Source organism: Quercus lobata, chromosome 5, assembly GCF_001633185.2.
Source record: "Quercus lobata isolate SW786 chromosome 5, ValleyOak3.0 Primary Assembly, whole genome shotgun sequence".
Lineage (NCBI taxonomy): Eukaryota > Viridiplantae > Streptophyta > Magnoliopsida > Fagales > Fagaceae > Quercus > Quercus lobata.
The window spans coordinates 23,202,036-23,219,802 of NC_044908.1; the positions used below are offsets into that span (position 1 = coordinate 23,202,036).

Consider the following 17,767-nt stretch of genomic DNA (forward strand, 5'->3'; position numbering starts at 1 on the left):
TCGAGAACTCTCCTGTCTGCTCGATAGGTTCTTGACACCTCTCGATCGATCGAGATCCTCTTGCATGCATTGTTTTTCACATGTTTTGCATCTTTCTTTTATCTTATCATCCATAGCATCTTGTTTCATTACATTCATGCATTTTTATGGATTTCTTGTGCCCTCTTGATCATCGTTGATCATCTTTATGTTTCTCGGGTGAAGCTTTCTAGCTTCTTGTACCCTTTATCAATCATGACAAAAAGGGGGAGAAATTGCAGAAATATGTGGTTTCTTTTTAAAGATTCTATATGTTAGGGGGAGAAATACATGCCTCTATAAGGGGGAGATGCGTTTCATCTTGTTAGGGGAAGTGTTTACTTCCTTTTTCTTATACACTGGTCTTGTGACCATATTTACATACATTGTGCTTATCTTTGATATATATGATGATGTATGTTTCCTTCACCTATCTTTACATGTGTTGTTTCTTTTCTATCTTTATATACATGCTTCTTATTACTTGTATGCAATCTATTATTTCTGTTTTACACTAAGATGTCTTGATGAGTTTTGTTTAAAGTGTTTCAAAAACACAGGTTGTCAAAGTCTACTTGCCATAAAATCTCTTTTTGCAAAGTTTTTCAAGAGTTTGTGTTAGGATAGATTTTATTGTATTCAATAAGTAAGTATGAGTTGAGTGATTTATGACTTCTCTCATATGTTCATTTGTTTGTTGTGGTTTTGTCATGGATTGTCAAAGGAGAGATTGTTAGGACATATGTGATTTATGTTAGGAATATATGTCAATATTTAATGTAGTTGGTTAATCCTTTGACAAAACACACTTTATGTATATTTGGGTAGATCTAGGATGTGTTTAATACTTCAAGAAACATGTTGTTCAAGTCTAGTATTAAAGCCATGAAAATTGGACCAAGAAATAAGTGAAGAAAGGCTATTCATTAAAGCTGGATAGATATCTCGACATCTGTGGACAGATAGCTTGATAGCTGCTTGACAGATAGCTATTTATTGAGATTTAATGAATGAAGCTCAACAGATTCTCGATCGATCGAGATATCTATCGAGGTTATAGGAATTCAGATTTTCAGATTTGATTTTCGGCTCATGATGACATGTATGTGTAGAGTTTCTTTTCTCACAACCCTAGATCTATATAAGGCTTATTTTAGAGGCCGTCACATATGAGAATACAAGGAGAACATATGCAAAATGTGACCAATGCCTTATTCTCTTTGAAAGAAGTTACTGCGTCTTTGCGCCTTAGGGTTTTGTAACCAAGTGCTTCTTAATCTTCATTGTTAATGAAGTGAAGAACTTCATAGCCAACATCTTCTTCTAGTTGGTGTGTTAGTTATGTACTGGGATCCGTGCAACAAAAAGGATGGCATTCATATATTGAAGAGTTCAGAGTTTCTGAAGTGGTAGAAGGTTTCTGTTGTGAGTTCATCTATAGTGATTGTAGAGTCTAGGAACATAGATTTTGTACTAGATCTGAAACTTTTCTTTACTATAGTGAATTGCTTTTTGAGAAAGTTTCCCCTCAGTTTTTTTACTGTGAAATTAGTTTATTCAATTGGTTTTCTTGGGTCATCATATCTTGTCTTATTTATTTTTCCACTACATGATTTTGACATGATATTGATGTTTGTTTGTTTTAACAAGTTTTATTCATAATAAATCTAATTAACAACTTGGGTTTAAAACTTATTTATTCTATCAACCGGGGTCTAAATTTCCCAACAGTTCGCACGCATTTACTTTTATTCTGCACTTAGTTTAAGTTAGAGTAAAAACAATCGAGGGTCGACTAAACAAGCTCTTTTGTATTCACACATATTTGAACTTTTAGTTATTATATTATGATCACTTTTGTTTTCATCTAATTGTTTTAGTTTATATCATAAATTTGGATGATTCTCAAGCCTCTCAAGACAAAACTTAGGGCAATTGATCTACTAGTTAAAAAATCAGTAGAGTTGATTTTATCTGTTTCCTACAAAGGTCTTTAGTGAGAATCTAGATTATCAAGCCTACACATCGAAGTCATGTTCTTAGCACATGTTCTACATCAACTATAAGCAAGAAATATGATAAATTTTTAAGCATGAATTAGTCTTACCTTTGTATTCGAGGAAGTATACTTTCCGTGCATTCAAAGCCGTTTCAAAATTTGGCATGGTGGTCCAAACCTTACAGCCGGTGCCATCTTCCTTTGAAGGCTCAAAGGCAACACAAGAACAAATTGACAAGCATTTGTCTTCACAATCCACATGGGTCAGGTTGTCATCCGCATGAAACTCGTATCCATCGGTATCCACAAAGTAACCTGAACGTTCAGCAAATGTAATATCATGGCTCCTGCACTCCGGAAGCTTTTTCTTCACACATCCTTGATCATCTCAAACAAGGGAAGGAAAACTACATTGAACAAACAACCTTTCACCTACATAAAGCTTTCCCAAGTAATCTATCCTTAACCGTGGGAACGTTTTGATGTCTTTATTTGCCGAAAAGTTGAAGTATGTTTCATTCTCATTCCTTATCTTTGAAAAGGCGTAAGAGGAACCTCTTTGATCTTGTAAAGTGAAACCATTTATTGGCTTGTGCTGGTAACCCTCATCTTGCGAAAACCCACCTGTCCAATACTCGTCCTCGTGCTGCATGATGTTGAACTCATTTCCAGGTATAGAGTACACGTTCATGCCAAAAGTAAAGGCCCCTGTATCAGGTACCACATCACTTCTCCATGATTTTAGAGACCAAGTTTGTCCACTTTTTTTGTTGAATCCCAGTTTCATTCCTGGCAGAAGTGTATCAGTGGGATAGTCAAAGCTTTGCCACAATTCCCTCTTCACAGTTCCATCTGAATTCAGCTCATGTAGTACAAAGTTACCAGTATCAAGTAGAACGGCACTACAATTACTGGCTTCTTGTCCTGGATTTAGTGAAATAGTAGGACCCATTTTGCTGTATGAAATTTTCAAACTCCCATAGTCATCAATACTAAGACTTACAGAATTGCCAAACAGTGGAGCATTTGGATTGGCAACCCACACTACATTCGTGAGGGAGTCACCATCGTACCATATTCCTAAGCAGGAATTGTTACCTGTAAGGTTGAAGAATCCTAATCTAAACTTTCCATCAGCTGAAACTAATTCATCTCCATCTTTGAGCTCCTGTCGTTGCACTAATGTGTTTTGCTGCTGAGAAGAATATAGACCCAGGAAGAGTAGCAGACATAAAAAATTGAAGATAAATTTTCGTGCTATGCTTGCCATGAAAGACAGCCTCTGATTCTTTTTGGTAAGCTACGGTGCAGAAATGTGTTTCTTCACTAAACACAATGACGGTAATTAAAGAAACGGTTTGGGAGGTTTTAATTACGAAAGAAACGTACTTGGTTCTGTTAAACATCAAGCTCCGCCTCTCTCTCTTTCTCTAGAAATATCTAGAGTTTATCTCAATTTCTCTCTCTGCGGAATTTCCTAGAGACTTTCTTGACTAAATAAATTTCAGCCACAACTTTGTACAATATCTAGAAGTCTGGAGAAAGATAGTATTTTATTGTCATTAAAAAGATGAAGCTTGAAGCTTCCTAACCGACATAGAACAAGTATAAATATAGAAATGGTGCTCAGTTTTTGTGTGTCATAAAAGTACCAAGTGAGACGTGTAAGGTGAAGTTTGTGAAGTGAAGAGAGGGGCGAAAATGGGTAATTACCCATCAAAATCGAACTATTTAGTTAATAGGGTCCGTTTGGAAACATATTGGCAAACTAGCAACTCGAGCCTCAGAGGCTCGATTTTGGGCCCCTAAATCGAGTTTCTAAGGCTCGATTTTCATGCATCGTTCCTCTCCGTTGTGGCGCTTTGTCCAGGTGGCATCTACATGGAAATCGAGTCTCTAAGACTCGATTTACATTTAAAACGAAAACAAAAAAAAAACTAAAGGGCAGCAGGAAAAGAAAGCCCAGAAACAGAGAAGAAAACCAGAGGAAAAGAAAACCCAGAAACATAGAAGAAAGCCAGAAAACCACAACGCGTTCATCAGAGAAGAAAGAAAAAAAAAAAAAAAAAAAAACCCAGAAACAGTCGCGCGGCAAGGCGACCTGGGTCGCGCGCGGCGACTGGGTCGCGCGCGGCGACTGGGTCGCGCGCGGCCTGGATCTGTCGCGCGGCGACCTGGTCGCGCGCGGCCTGTGTGTCGCCATTCCTTCTTCTTCTTCTTCTTCTTCTTCTTCTTCTTCTCTTTCTTTTTTTTTTCTTTCTTTTTGCATTTTCTTTCCGCTGTTTCTGCATTTTGAGTTGCATTTTGGGTGATTAATATTTTATTTTTCGGTGGAAATCGAGTCTTAGAGACTCGATTTTCATGTGGACGCCACCTGGACAAAGCGCCACATCAGAGAGGAACAACGCATGAAAATCGAGCCTTAGAAACTCGATTTAGGGGCCCAAAATCGAGCCTCTAAGGCTCGAGTTGCTAGTTTGCCAATATGTTTCCAAACGGACCCTATTAACTAAATAGTTCGATTTTGATGGGTAATTACCCATTTTCGCCGAAGAGAGGCACGTGAAGTGAAGAAAGTAAAGTCAAGAGTGGTTGTGTCCTAGTGTCAGTAGGTGTCTAAAGAAGTCAAGCGTGTGCTAGTGTATTTGAGGATAGTGTGTGCGAATGTGAAAGTGCCGTCTGTGCCGTGAAAGAAAGGTGTTGTGTCTGCGTTAGTGTTAGTAAGTCAAAGTATTAGTGTTTAAAGAGTCAAATTTTAAATAAAAGCCCTTTATTTAGTTTTTTAAGTATTTTGTTCAACAATTTGGTATCAGAGTTTCTACTAACTCAATAGGATCATATTCTTCTAACAAAATATGATAAGGTCTACTTTATTTTTGACACTAACCAACAAGCAAGCAGGCTTATTCCCGTGCAAGTTAGGTCCACTTTATTCGCATGCAAGCATGCTTATTTTTTACACTAACTAACAACCAATCATAGAATTATCAAATTAATTTTATTTGTTTACCTAATTAGAATTAATTTAAATTATTCACACATTATCGGATCCACTCAAACAAAATGTATGTAGATCGTGAAAACTTGATTATGTGATATCTTTCAATCCAACAATCTGATTTAGGAATTGGGCATAGCGTTGCGACCATTAGAATCTCAAGATCATTTCTATGATATGCAATGAGTGAATTAATGCATGTAATGCAACTCTAAATTTTGGGTATATGAATGGTCACTCTAGCCATTTTCCAAGATTAAATATAGGTGCAAAATCGAGTATCTACCGAATGCACCTCATTGAGAGAACTTGCAAAGTAAATGTCAATGTAAAACAAAGACACTAATTTTAGAAGCCATGATTTAATCGAGGTCAACTTTTCAAAGATTACCTAGCCCTAAAACCTAAAAGTTTAGGACATATAACTAGTGTTTTGTTGTTTTGGAAAATGGGAACTATGAACACTTGATCTCCTTGATAATTGATGAACCTAAATTAAATTATGAAATTTGAGGTGATTGAGAGGCTTCTTTATCTTAGCCTAAATCTGGGGGGACCAAGAGGCTTCTCCATCTTGATCTGAATTTAGGGTGATTGAGAGGCTTCTTTATCTTAATTTGAAACAGGGGCAACCAAGAGGCTTCTCTGTCTTGATCTAAATTTGAGGTGACCAAGAGGCTTCGCTATCTTGGTTTAAACCTAGGACGATTGAGAGGCTTCTCTATCTCAATTTGAATCTGGGGTGACCAAGAGGCTTCTCTATCTTGACCTAAATCTGATGTGACCGAGAAGCTTCTCTATCTTGGCATGAACCTAGGGTGATTGAGAGGCTTCTCTATCTCAATCTGAATCTAGGGCAACCAAAAGGCTTTTTTATCTTGATCTGAATTTGAGGTGACCAAGAGGCATCTCTATCTCGGTTTGAACCTGGGGTGATTGAGAGTTTTCTCTATCTCAATCTAAATTTGGGGCGCTCAAGAGGCTTCTCTATCTTGATCTAAATCTAAGATGACCGAGAAATTTCTCTATTTTGGTTTGAACCTAGGGCGATTGAGAGACTTTCTATCTTAATCTGAATCTAGGGTGACCAAGAGGCTTCTCTATCTTGATCTGAATTTAAGGTGACCGTGAGGCTTCTTTATCTTGGTTTGAATCTGGGGCAATTGAAAGGCTTCCCTATCTCAATCTGAATTTGAGGGCGATCAAGAGGCTCCTCTATCTTGATATAAATGGGAGGTGATCAAGAGGCTTCTCTATCTGGGTTTAAACCTAGGGCGATTGAGAGGCTTATCTATCTTAATCTGAAACTGGGGCAACCAAGAAGCTTCTCCATCTTTATCTGAATCTGAGGTGATAGAGAGGCTTCTCTATCTTGGTTTGAACCTGAGGCGATTGAAAGGATTCTCTATCTCAATCTAAATCTAGGGTGATCAAGAGGCTTCTCTATCTTGATCTAGATTAGAGGTGATCGAGATGCTTCTGCATCTCGATTTGAACTTAAGGCAATTGAAAGGCTTCTCTATCATGATCTGGATCGGAGATGATCGAGAGGCTTCTCTATCTCAATCTCTCAATCTAAATCTAAGGTGACCGAGAGGTTTCTCTATCTTAATATGAATGGAAGGTAACCAAGAGGCTTCTCTATCTTAACTTGAACTTAGGGTGATTTTAAGGCTTCTCTATCTCAATCTGAATTTGGGACGACCAAAAGGCTTCTCTATCTTGGGTTGAACCTGGGGTGATTGAGAGGCTTCTTAATCACAATCTGAATCTAGGACGACTAAGAGGTTTCTCTATATTGATCTGAATGGGAGATAACCAACAGGCTTCTCTATCTCAATCTAAATCTAAGATGACCAAGTGACTTCTTTATCTTGATTTGAATATGAGGTAACCAGGAGGCTTCTTTATCTTGGTTTGAACTTGAGACGATTGAGAGGCTTCTTTATATTGGTTTGAACTTAAGATGATTGAGAGGCTTCTCTATCTCAATCTGAATCTGGGTCGACCAAGAGGCTTCTCTATCTTGATCTGAATGGGAGGTAACCAAGAGGCTTCTCTATCTAGATTGGAACCTAGGCTTTGCTTGCAAAAGACCAAAGTTTGGAATTAGATTTTAGATGATTAGTGCTTTCTTGTTCCACTATTTTGAGGTGCGTGATTCTTCTTCTTTTCCCTTCTTTTTTTGAGATTCGAATTTCCTCTTTAAAAGGAAAAACCATTGATTTTTTATGAAATCCTTTGAAAAATTCTTCATCATTTATTTTTTTGAAACTTGAAATTTTCTTTGAAAAGTGGTACCCTTTGTTCTTGATTATCCTTAAGAAAAAATTTAATTTTTTCTTCCTTCAAAATTGAAATTTTCTTGGAATTGATATCATTTGTCTTTGGAAATCTTTGAAAAGTTTTTTATTTTATTTTATTTTATCCATTCATCATTTTTTTTTTTCTTTTTCATTCATCATTTAAAAAAAAAAAAAAAAAATTTTTTTGGGTGAGTTGACTAAGTCAACTCAGTCAAACCTAAGTTAACTTAGCAACTCACATGTGACTCAAGAAAAAGAGGGGGCCAAATTTTGTGCTTGTCTCCATCATTTTTTTCTCTTCTCCTTCTTCACTCTCTCTTCTTCCTCCACTGTCACTATTTACAAGCTTCTTCCTTTTGCATTTTCTTCATTTCCACACCATTTTTTGCTTAGAAAATTACAATTTTAGGCTTCTAAATTTGATTTCATCCCTTTCCCTCAATATCTTTTCAGATTTTTGAGTTCTTGACCACCTTTGAAACAAACCCATTTTTGAAACCCATCTCCAAACTTCCTTTTTTTTTCTTTTTTTTTTTTTTTGTTATTTTCATGGCATCTTCCAATGGGTCATCTTTTCTTACTTTCAATGTGAAGAAGTATCATCCATCCCTAGAATGGAATGAGGAAGAGGGGCTCCTTCAAGACCCTAGAACCCATGCTCCACACTTATCCAAAAAGGACTTTAAGGTGAGCTCATTTCATTTTTTTTTTTGTTGGCAAATTTGTTGATTTCATGTTTTGTTGAGAGCTTGATGGTGGGACATTGTCATTTTGTTGTTTGCTTTTGTGTGAATTTTGAACATCATATAATTTGGTTGGAAATCCTTGTTTGATCATGTTGTTTTCTTTGTTTTGGGGAATTTTTGAATTGTTTGGTATTATGAAATTTGGACAATGTTGATGATTCATGAAACTTTTTATTGTATGTAGCTTGTGGTATTGTTGGATGAATTTTGACTTGAATTTTGTGGATAGTGAAATCATGAGAATTTGATGTGTAGGCATGGTTTAGTAAACCCATTTTTGATGAGTGTGGAAACTTTGTTGGAATGTGTAGGTCTTATTTCATGAGCATGGAAATTTTCATGGGTATGGGTGTGGAAAACTTTCTTGTGGTGGTGTGGATTTTTTTTGAGCATGAAAGATTTTTGTTGGACATGGAATTTTTTGCATGGGCATGGAAAAAAAAATATTGTGTTGAGCATGGGATTTTTTTTTTTGGTGTTGAGCATGGGATTTTTTGTTGGCTTGAGCCATTGTTGAATAGACTTATGGAGATGAAGGATTTTTGGGTTGATGGTGGATATTGTTGGGATGTCATTGGATTTGAATTTATGGAATGGCCTTTGAGGTTTGGCTAAAATTTTTAGAGGTCTTATTTGTTGGGGTTTTGGAATGAGTATTTTGGGACATGGTGTTTTGTGAGCATCTCAAGGATTGGTTAAACTTTGTTTTGCAAAACCTCAAGAGTCGAGGTAGTCTCCAAATGTTGAAGGGTAGGTGGGAGGTATTGTCTCCAAACATAAAGAATGTCATTGATGAAGTCGGCTTCCAAACCTTTTTTTGAGCTCTGTTGGACCGTGATATTAATGAGTATAAGGACCTCCAATTGCTCATTTCCTTGTCAGAGTGATTCTAGGACACTACTTGCACTTTCCATTTTCCGAGTATTGGTGAGGTGGAGTTCACACCCTATGACTTCTTAGCCATTACTGGCTTAAAATTGGGTGGTGAAAGAATAAAAGTTAATGATTCCATCACCTCAGTAGAAATTAGACGTCTTTTGGGTGTGATGCCTCCAAAAGTCAGGTGTAAAAATGGAACCTTGATGTGGTTGTACTCTAATATTGACAATTGTAAGACTGTAGCAACTGGCACTCGCATGTTCATGCTTCTCTTCGTTGGAACTGTCTTATGTCCAAACATGGGGAGGACTATGAGTTTGTGCTATTTGTGGAGTTTGAGGGATATTGGCTAGATCAAAAATTATGATTGGGGTGGCATGGCTTATGCAACCCTTTTGCACTACATGACTCAACTTTCTTAGTGTAGCCTTTCAAGCTTAGGAGGTGTGCCATTTGTTTGGAAAGTGAGATTTTGAATTGTTGGTTATGTGTGTTTTGAAAGGTTATTTTGGTTGTTGTGCTATTGATGATGTGTGTTGATTTTTTTCCAAGTCTAGATGTATGAATATTTTGGGGTTGGTCCTCAAGTTTTAGAAAATGTTGGTGACATGTATCCAAGGTTTCTTCGTTGGCTACCTAAGTATTGTCTATCAATGCCTCCCAAGCGTTCTCTACTAGCTTGGCGTATGGTGATTGATAACTTAACTACCGATGGTGTGAGTTTTTTTTTATTTTTTTTTTTAGGGGTTTTGTGTTTGGTTAGGGATTTTGTATTCTTTCTATTGTTTTTCTTTTGTATGGTTTGGCTTCCTTTCATTCTGGATTCTTTGTAATTTTCAGAAATCTTTGAATCCTTGGCTTGGATGTGAGGAGCATGCTGAGTGTGAATGGGCTTAAGAGCTTAATGGTCATCAAGTTCTGTTTAAGTGTGAGTGAGGATTAGCTCAAGTTCAACATGTGTACCCTCTTCAGACAATTCCTAGTCATCCTTGTCCCTTCATCCGGTTGGCTGACCTTTTGTCTAATAAAGAAATTGCTTGTGCTCAAGTCAGCCATGTTGTTTTGGGGACAATAGGAGACTATCTTGAATTTTTCTAGACTCAATTGCAAGGTTGTTTAGCTGGCATTCCTGTAACATAGGTAGCTTTCTTTCTTTCCAGAATCAATTTGCATAATGTCTTGCATCCTAATCTTTCACCTTTTTTGTTTTAACTTTTGTGAAAATATCAGTTAGTTGCACTTTTAAGCTTCATCTTCTAAAGAGGAGGAGAGTCCTCCTCCTAGCCATGCTGATAGCTTTTCTAGTTCTTTCATGGAAACATATCCTTATTTTACTGCATGGCAATATGAAATAATAAACCCTGATGGGTCATACAGCTTTATGAATCCAAACTAGCCAGAGTATACCCTAAATGTCCCTTGGAATGACCCAGTATATTCCTAAATCCTTTAGTTTTTTGTCCTCATTTTTGCTCATTGAATTATTTTTGAACTTGTGGATTGGTGCTTCAAGTCAGCGTTGATCTTGTGGGAGAAAGCATGCAGATGATTGGAGGTTTGCCCATCTGTTCTATTGATTTTTTTCAAAACAACCAAGATCCTTGGAGGAGAGAATTAGAGATCTTGAACTTCTGAACCAGCAACAAGAATCTCGGTTTTATGCTAGTCAAGAAGGAGACATTAAGGATGGCTCCTCTAGGGGTGGGTCCAAGAGATCTTCCTGCAGGCAGACCCAAAGTCTAAATGATGCTTGACTTGTATTTTAATTTTCCTGCAAGGACAAGAAAAAGTATTCCTTAGACAATTTGTATTAATTTCTGCTCTTAGCTCTTTATCTTTGGATTGCTTTTAATCTTGCTAAAACTTAGATGAGACAAGTTTAGAATTCACCTAATGAAGCTCTATAGCAAACAATTTGAACTAATTAGACCGCTTCTGATGTGATTTGTACTTACCTGAATGAGGCACGACTGAATGCCTCTAGTTTGGAAACTTATGCATGTTGACCTTTTATTTTTTGAAGAGTGAGTCTCTTTTTTTCTTTTTTTGAAAGAGGATGATTGACTTTACGTGTTTCAGAGAAAGTGGATTATGCATAGCCGAATGCCCCTAGTTTGGAAAATAGATGCATGACTTTGGAAAATCTTGGTTTGGTTAATTTTCTTTTCTCATTTTTGAAAAAATAGATGGAAAAAGCGCATCTAAATGCCCTCGTTTAAAAAATCATGAAAATTTTTAAGAAACTTTATTGCACAATCATTCATTTTTTTAGTGGAAAAACAGAGTCAAAACGGACCCATGAAATGCCCTAAAACACAAAATAGGGTGATTGGGCCATAATTGGGTTGGTTCCAATTGGCAATCTTGGAGTGCCTATCGGCACATAGGGAGTCTCAATTAACACTTTGGGGTGCTGACAGGCACACCCAATTTTGCCCCAATTCCTCGTGCTTTCCCAACGCGTTTTATGTGTTTTCTAGATTTTTTGAAAAATATTTTCTCCATTTGGGACTATGAAACACTTTCCTAGTCAGCTACAAACTCTTGAAACCTATTTAAACCTGGTTAGGGACAAAGGTAGCTTATTTTAGCATCAAACCTGCAAGCAAATCTCTGGATCAAATTTATCAATAAACAACAATCACATGCAGGAGTTATCCATGGCTAACAGTCAAAATTTTCCTCATTCAACCATTCATGATATCAACAGATGGGTTGGTAGCTTTAATTTTGGCACCAAGACCAATTTCACAGCCTACAAACTAGAGGGAATCAAGGCTTTTAGGGATGTCAAGATCAAGTGGAATTTTCTCTGTCTTGTCGTGAAGTTTAGGCATATTGAGGACCATGTATTCCAATCTAGAACTACTAAACTTTGTCCTATAATTGAAGGGTTTTCAGCTATTCTGGGTTATGATCTTGGCAAAAAATTCATAACAATTTCTTGTGATCTCAAACATAGGGAGATCTTGTCTGATGCTTCAAGGCTTCCTACTTCAATTACTAGTAGCATGATTGTAGGCCACATGGTGAATCTTCATCCAGTTTTTTCAAGAATTATTAACAAACGTACTCATGGTGTGTCTGACAACATGCAGAAAAATTTTGGCTTAGCTCTTTGTTTCATGGGAGAATTTTTGCTTTGCTTAGGAAGGCCTGGCTTTGTGGATGCTCGAGCCATAGGTATCGGGAGCCAAGTTAAGGATGGCGATAATCTTGCTTCTCTGATCTTGGTAGAAACTCTTTTAGGACTAGATTCTGTATTTCTTAATGGAGAGTCGCAACACTTTCTTGCGAGTTCCTTGACCTTGTAGGTATGGTTGATGGAAAGATTGGACATGATTGCCACGCCTATTGTTGCTAATTATGGTCCTAGAAATTTTCTTAATAGGATTGTCCTCAAAACTGAGTGTCAAATTGAAAGCAACAAGGTAAAATTTCTGAACAAGAAATTTAGTGTCTCAATTCAATGGAATTGTTATTGGTGGAAGTGTCCACCTCCTTTGTTGTAGTCTCCGGGATCAGATCACATCTTCATAGTTGGATTAAGGAGGGCAACTTTCTATAAGGCTAATAGACTCTTGAGACAATTCCAATATGAGCAAAGAATGCCTGGTGGAAGAGGAAGAAAATATTTCACTCCTATTGACACAAATCCTACTTCGATGAGGAACATGCTGTTGGGAAAAAGGTTGACAAAATTGCAGATATGGAGGCTCACATGGCTACGATGAGAAAAAAATTTCTTAGAGACAACCAGGGAAAAAGATGAGGCTAACAACTATGAGTTTAAAAGGATGAACCAAGATGACAAAGTTCCTACCACAGATGGAACCAACAAACAACCAAAGGAGAAAAGACTAAAGAAAAAAATGATCTTCTTATTTTTTGGCTTTGAATATGTTTATTTTAAATGTTAATGTGAAACTTTTAGGTTTAGAAATTATTTAGGACTTTTGGGTTTTTTGATTTTATTTTATTTTTTTCAGTTTAAGGTTTGGCTTTTGAATTTTGTGTAATGGCATGGTTTAATGGAATGGTTGAATTTTATAAAAAAATTTTAAAAAAAATTGCTTAATGGGTAAAAGTTGGGTTTGGGGAAATTGTGATTGGACCAATATATGGTTGCCTATATACCTCCTTGGTAGAAGGATCAGGTCATCACGTAGATCATTTTATTTCCCTTTAATTTTGCCTAGGCCACCCTTTTGGGTTTTCAACCTAGTAGGCTCTTACACTCTCTCTTTCTTTCTTTTTTTGCTCTCCTATTGCATAGGTTGCCTTTTTGAGTTTTCAGCCTACCCTTTTTTTTTTCATACCCTAATTTTTGCCTAGACTGCCCCTTCGATTTTTCAGCCTAGTGAGTTTTTTTTTTTTTTTTTTTTTTTTTTTTTTTTTTTTTTTTTTTTTTTTTGAACCTAGTAAAGAAAATAACATAATTTACAACCACTTCAGATGTGGTGTTTTCAAACTATTACCTCAGATGTGGTATTTCTTCAATTAATCCATATTGGTTGGCTTGATGAAAGGGTTTGCATCTATGTCCATCAACCTTACTGCCCCCTAGAGTATATCTGCTTGATAATATATGGACCTACCCAATTTTGCTTGAATTTTCCGTTCGTTTCTTGAATTGAGGCTTATATCTCTTTCAACACTAAATATCCCAACTTCAAATATCTTGTGTTAGGACATATGTGATTCACTTGTTAGGAACATATGTTATTATTTTACGTAATTGGCTAATCTTTTGACAAAACACACTTTATTTGTAATTGGGTAGATCTAGGATGTGTTTAATACTTCAAGAAATTGTGTTTCAAGATCAAGTGTTGAAGCCATGCAAGTTTGTCCAAGATTCAACTCTGAAAAGTGTCTGTCATTATAGCTCAACAACTAGCCGTCTATCAAGCTTGAAGAGTTGTTCCGACCCCGTAGCTCGACAGCAGCTCGACAGATAGGGTATCTGTCGGGGTTTATAAAAAACAGATTTTCAATTCTGTTTTGACTCTAATCCATGATTACGTGTTTGGGCTTTCTTTTCTCACAACCCTAGACATATAAAAGGATTATTTTAAGGGTCATCAAAGAGTTCACAAGTTGCACTAGTGTTAAGCAAAGTTTGTTCAAGCAAATTGTGACTAGAGACAGAATTTGCCCTAGTTCATCTTTCTTGTGAAGAAGTTGCTGTGTTTGTATACTGTAGGGTTTTATGACCAAGTATCTTCTTGATCTTTATCATTGGGATGAACTAAAGAACTTTGCAACCAACAACCTTCTCTAGTTGGTGATTGAAGTCGCGTACTGGATTCGCGCAATTTGTTAGTCACGTACTTAGGAGTCGTGCATCGAAAGGGGAAATTGTCACTACAGAACAAGTTCAATTGGGTATTGAGGTAAGGTTTCAACTGTAGATTGGTATAAGGTACTGAAATTCCTTTACTTGTAACCGCTTGTTATGATAATAGTAGAATTTCGGAAGTGGTGACCTTAAAATCACCCGGTGGGGTTTTTACCGTGTAGGTTTTTCTCATTCGTAAAAAAATCACCATGTCAAATTTATTTTCCGCTGCATACTTAGTTTATTGGTGATTTGTTTGTGCTACCACGCGTATGCATGTTAATTAACTTAATTAATTCACTTGGCTAAATTAATTGGTTAATTTATCACAAGGGCTTAATTCGTTTTTGGCCTATCATCTTGTTCTTACCTTCTTGTCAAAAGCTTTCCTAAGTCTCCTTTGGTAACCTTGAATCTGATACAAGGCCTTGAGTCTTTTCTCATCCATCATGCATAATTAGTCATACCTACTCTACAACCATTCTACTTCAAGAATTTCACTCTCTAATACTATTCTCAATGAATGAGCACCTATTTTAGTGGGGAGGACTGCTTCCATCCCATACACTGAGGAGTAAGGAGTGGCTCCTGTGGAGGACCGAATTGATGTCATATACCCCAAAAGTGCATAGGGTAACTATAGATGCCAATCATTTTAGTTCTTTGTGCTCTTCTTTAAGATTTGCCTTATATTCTTGTTTGAAGCCTCAACTGCTCCACTGGTCTAAGGATAGTAAGGTGAGAATTTATGGTGCTGAATATTGAACTGTTAAAGTAGCTTCTCTGTTTCTCCTTTGAAATGCAACCCATTGTTTGAGATAATTTCATGCGGTACCCCATATCTATAAATGATATTAGTCTGAATAAACTGAGAAAATTTCTTCGAGTTCAAAACCATATATGAGGTAGCTTCTACCTATTTAGTGAAGTAATCAATGTCAATAAGTATAAATTCATGGTCATTGGATGTTGGTAGGTGAATCTTCCCAATGTTTTCTATTTCCCATGTAGAGAACAGCCAAGGTGAAGTCATGGTATGTAATGGCATAGGTGGCAAGTGCTTTGGATTTCCATGGACTTGGCATTGATGGTAGTCCAGTAATAACATTTGTCTCATTATCTTTCGTAACAACATGTGTGCATTCATATGTGGCCCATAACTTAACTCATGAACCTCTTTAATTATTTTCTATGCTTCCTTGGCAGTCACGCAAAGGAGATGAATTCTGTTAAATGATCTTATGTAAAGCCTCTCACCACAAATAATATGATTATTGGACAACCTTCTAATGGTCAATTGGTCATTCTTATTTGTAGACTTTGGGTATGTCTTATCCTTAAGATATTGCAATATGTTAGAATACCATTCACCTTCCCTATCCATTCCCTCATTTTCTTCTATTGACATGCAAGAAGCTAGCTCTTCTTTTTGTCCCACCACTATTGGCTGAGCTTCATCCTTCTTAGGCCCATCCATCATGGATGCCATTGTTGCTAAAGCATCTGCAATCTGATTCTGCATTCTTGGCACATACTGGAATTGAATCTTACCAAATTTTCAGGCCAACTTTTGATGACATTCATGATAAGGCATCGACTTTTCTTCCTTGATCTTCCATCTATTCTGAATCTGAGAAATTATCAAGCATGAATCACCATATACTTCCAACTTTTTTACTCCCAGACCTAGGGCCGCTTGTAACCACATAATTCAAGCTTCATATTCAGTGGCATTATTAGTGGCAAGGAAGTTGAGTCTACCAAAGAATGGGATGTGTATCCCTTTTGTCGAAATTAAGAGAACTTCAATGCCACTTCCATTTTGATTAGTTGCTCCATCAAAATACATCTTCCATGATTCTAACTCTATCCCCATGATATCCTCATCCGGAAAGTCTCCTTGGATTTCTTCAGCTTCTTCAGGTGAACAATGGGCTAAGTGATCAGCGATTACTCTCCTCTTCATAGACTTTTGAGTCACATATTTAATATCAAATTCTGACAAAAGTAAAACTCATTTAGCTGTCTTCCCATCTTACATAGGTTTCTCCATCAAATATTTCAAATGGTCTATTCTTGCAATCAACAAGACCTTGAAAGCAAGCATATAATGTTTGAGTTTTTGGGTTGCCCATACAAGTGCTACACATGTTTTCTTAAGTGGTGAATACTTTTCTTCATAAGTCAGCATCTTCTTGCTAATGTTATAAATTGCATTCTCTTTCCTAGACTCCTCCATGTAATAAGCAAGCATAGCCATCATTACTATATCTATAGTTGTGAGATACAACAACAATGGCTTTTCAAGTACTGGTGGAACAAGTATTGGTAGCTTCATCAGATAATTTTTAATCTTTTCAAAAGCTTCTTGACATTGTTCATTCCACACTAAGGGAACTTCTTTCTTGTGTAGTTGAAAAAGAGGCTTACATGTCATGGTAAGCTGGGCTATAAATCTGCTAATGTATTGTATCCTTCCTAGAAATCCTCAAATCTCCCTTTTAGTCCTGGGAGGCTTCATCTCCATAATTGCTTTGATTTTGTTAGGATCCACTTCAATTCCCCACTGACTTACTATAAACCCAACAGTTTTCTGGATGTTACACTAAAAGTGCATTTCTTTGGATTCAACTGTAATTTATAGAATTGGAATCTTTCAAAGAACTTCCATAAAGCTGGTATATGCCCTTCACAGTCTTTGGACTTCATTATCATGTTATCAACATAAACTTAGACTTCTTTGTGGATCAAATCATGCAACAGAGTAGTGGCTGCATGTTGGTAGGTAGCACTAGCATTCTTAAGGCCAAATGGCATGACCTTGTAGCAATACATCCTCTATTGAGTAATGAAGGAGGTCTTCTCCATATCTTTCGGAGCCATCTTTATCTAATTGTATCTTAAAAAGCTATCCATAAAAGATAGCAAGGCATGTCGTTCTATGTTATCAACTAAGATATCAATGCGAGGCAAGGAAAAATCATCTTTCGGGCTAGCCTTATTAAGATCTCAGAAGTCTACACACATTCTCATCTTCCCATCCTTCTTCGACACCAGAACCATATTAGCTAACCATTCTGCGTAGTTAACCACCTTCAGAAATCCTGCATTGTACTGTTTCTCAACTTCTTCTTTGATCCTGAGAGTCCACTTTAGCTTCATTCTTCTTAACTTCTACTTGACCGGCTTAATGGTTGGATCTGTTGGAATGTAATGTTGCAATACGTCTGTATCAATCCCAAGCTTGTCTTTGTATGACCATGCAAATACCTCCTTGAATTCTGTCAGTTGGGTGACTAATGCATGTTTCTCAGAGGAGGTTAGGGTGTTGCCCATTTGTATCATCTTAGGTTCATCATCAGTTCCTAGGTTAATAGGTTGGGTTTCTTCTTTTATAAGTTCTACATGCCCTTATTTTAATTCCTTATTATTAAAAGTTTCTTTACCAATTTTTGAAATAAAAACATTCAAAGCCAACAA

The 17,767-nt window shown here is 36.8% G+C and overlaps 2 protein-coding genes across 2 annotated transcripts; both read right to left on the reverse strand.

Moving 5' to 3' along the window:
* Positions 1–2,049: 2,049 nt before the first annotated feature.
* LOC115990200 (G-type lectin S-receptor-like serine/threonine-protein kinase CES101) lies at positions 2,050–3,287 on the reverse strand. The gene is made up of 3 exons (XM_031114047.1): positions 2,429–3,287; positions 2,126–2,332; positions 2,050–2,078 (listed from the first exon to the last, which is right to left on the reverse strand). Exons 1-3 carry the CDS (start codon positions 3,285–3,287, stop codon positions 2,050–2,052), a joined length of 1,095 nt encoding a protein of 364 aa, XP_030969907.1.
* A 12,189-nt stretch (positions 3,288–15,476) lies between these two features.
* On the reverse strand, positions 15,477–15,809 carry LOC115990201. The gene has a single exon (XM_031114048.1). The coding sequence runs from the start codon at positions 15,807–15,809 to the stop codon at positions 15,477–15,479; it is 333 nt and encodes a 110-aa protein (XP_030969908.1).
* Between the last annotated feature and the right edge of the window lie 1,958 nt (positions 15,810–17,767).

What these genes read in the sequence shown, in the direction of transcription:
- LOC115990200 (XM_031114047.1), bottom strand. Translation starts at nt 3,287, where the DNA reads ATGGCAAGCATAGCACGAAAATTTATCTTCAATTTTTTATGTCTGCTA. An exon ending in TGAAAGGTTGTTTGTTCAAT is followed by an intron (nt 2,333 to 2,428) that starts GTAGTTTTCCTT and finishes CTGAACGTTCAG; the next exon opens with GTTACTTTGTGGATACCGAT. An exon ending in ATACTTCCTCGAATACAAAG is followed by an intron (nt 2,079 to 2,125) that starts GTAAGACTAATT and finishes TCTTGCTTATAG; the next exon opens with TTGATGTAGAACATGTGCTA.
- LOC115990201 (XM_031114048.1), bottom strand. Translation starts at nt 15,809, where the DNA reads ATGCAGAATCAGATTGCAGATGCTTTAGCAACAATGGCATCCATGATG.